The sequence below is a fragment of the Microtus ochrogaster genome, chromosome 16 (genome assembly GCF_000317375.1).
Source record: "Microtus ochrogaster isolate Prairie Vole_2 chromosome 16, MicOch1.0, whole genome shotgun sequence".
NCBI lineage: Eukaryota > Metazoa > Chordata > Mammalia > Rodentia > Cricetidae > Microtus > Microtus ochrogaster.
Genome location: NC_022018.1, coordinates 9,152,499 through 9,154,436, shown reverse-complemented (window position 1 = coordinate 9,154,436; position 1,938 = coordinate 9,152,499). Strand labels below are relative to the sequence as shown.

The 1,938-nt window shown below is 44.2% G+C and overlaps 1 protein-coding gene across 1 annotated transcript in view; it reads left to right on the top strand.

The window, feature by feature from the left end:
* The window catches only part of Srbd1 (S1 RNA binding domain 1), a 184,343-nt gene that overhangs the window by 31,930 nt on the left and 150,475 nt on the right, over nucleotides 1-1,938 (top strand). Inside the window, exon 8 of the mRNA XM_013348969.1 lies at nucleotides 554-650. Within this exon, the coding sequence (XP_013204423.1) occupies nucleotides 554-650 (97 nt within the window). The remainder of the gene's footprint in view (nucleotides 1-553; nucleotides 651-1,938) is intronic.

Below are 1,938 nucleotides of genomic sequence, written 5' to 3'. Positions count from 1 at the left end.
GGGTTTCTCTGTGGCTTTGGAGCCTGTCCTGGAACTAGCTCTGTAGACCAGGCTGGTCTCGAACTCACAGAGATCCGCCTGACTCTGCCTCCCGAATGCTGGGATTAAAGGCGTGTGCCACCACCGCCCAGCAAGGGCAAATTTTTATAACCCATAAAATTTCGTATCTTGGGTTATGATTGATGCATACATGTTTCTTACAACATTTAATCTTTGTAACTAGATGAGAGAAGTAATGATTACTCAATGTTTAAGGGAAACTGAGGCAGAGAATAAAAATAACCTCTTCCAGTTCCCAGAATTGGTAGGTGGTAGAGCCTAGAGCCGACCAGCTTTGTGCTCACCGCTGCACAGTGTTGGGAAAGGCCCTGCATATTGCTCCTAGAGCTGTGCTGCTTTGGGTGTGCAAGTGAGTCACTCCCATGGTGTTTTCTTTCCTAAGTTTGTTAACTTAAGATTTTATATTAACTGGAATTTAGTTATTGTGTCTAATTATAGACCTTACAGCCAATCTTACACTTCCTGCTTCTGGTCTCCTTCTACCTTCCTAAAGGCCTGTCCGAACTCAAGGATATTGAGACAGGAGTACAACACATTTTAGCAGACATGATTGCTAAAGACAAGGACACGCTTAACTTCATTCGGGACTTGTAAGTATTTTTTTTGCGGGGGGGGGCTTTCTGTTTTGTAGGATTCACACAGTTAAGGTCCCATGGTTAGTGCTAACCCTGTGTTCATTTAAAGCTGGTCTTCAGGCTTTTCCTTTTTAAACTAAATTTGTTCAAACAGTACGATCCTAATATGTAAAATAGTTAAAGTTGGTTTTGTTTTTAATTTTTTAATTTAACTGCATTGATGTTTTGCCATGGGTGTTAGGTCCCCTGGAACTGGAGTCACAGACAGTTGTGAGCTGCCATGTGGGTGCTGGGAATTGAACCCTGGTCATATGGAAGAGCAGCTGGTACTCTTAACTGCTGAACCATCTGTCCAGCCCAGTTAAAGTTGTTTTAATTGGATTATGATAAGAGGGCCTGGAAGTCTGCCTTCCTGTCCTCTTTATCCTCAGATACTCCAATGGAGACTCGGATGAATACAGTTTAACCAGTGCTTGACAAGATGTTATTTGAGAGAGTTTGTGTTCCTTTGGAGCAGGTGGCTTTGCTTTTGTTCTGTGCTAGTTTGTTGATCCTTTCTGGGATTTACTGTTCTGTTAGTTCCTCTTGTGTCACTGTGGTGAGAGGCCTGATGTAAACAACTTAATGGAGGAAAGTTTTACTTTGGCTCATGGCTTCAGAGGGCTCAGGCCATCATCATGTTAAGTGGGTGTGGTGGAGCTGAGCAGTTCACATGATGGCAGCAGTGCTGGCTGCCTTTCTTCCTTTTCCCTTATTCAACCATTCCATCATGGGATGGTGCTGCCCACCTTTCCCAGTCCTTCCCCTTTGATGGCACCGTCACAGGCATGCCAGTGTCCTGTGCATGCCTCACTAATCTCTGGGGTGTTCTAAATCCAGCTAAATTGATAAACCAATCATTATGTCTGTGCTGGGTTGCCTTGACAATGTTTGATGCCAGGTATGGATGGAAATACTGGTCCAAAGTGCATTTTAGCTCTTGGAGAGAACAGCTCGGCTGTGGCATCACAGTCTAGTTTTAGAAGGGTGGAGGACTTTTGTCAGAGCTTACTTGGGATTACAGTTTTGATCTTCTGTGAAAGAGCCTTTAAATCAGGTGTAGTGGCACAAGCCTTTAATCCTAACACTGGGGAGGCAGAGGCAGGATACTGAGACAGAGGGGTAGGGCAGTAGTACAGAGACAGACTTTGACTTTTTTTTTTTTTTTACTGATTTTTATTGAGCTCTACAGTTTTCTCTGCTCCCCTCTCTGCCTCTCCCCTTCCCTTCTCCCAAGGTCCCCATGCTCCCAATTTACTCATGA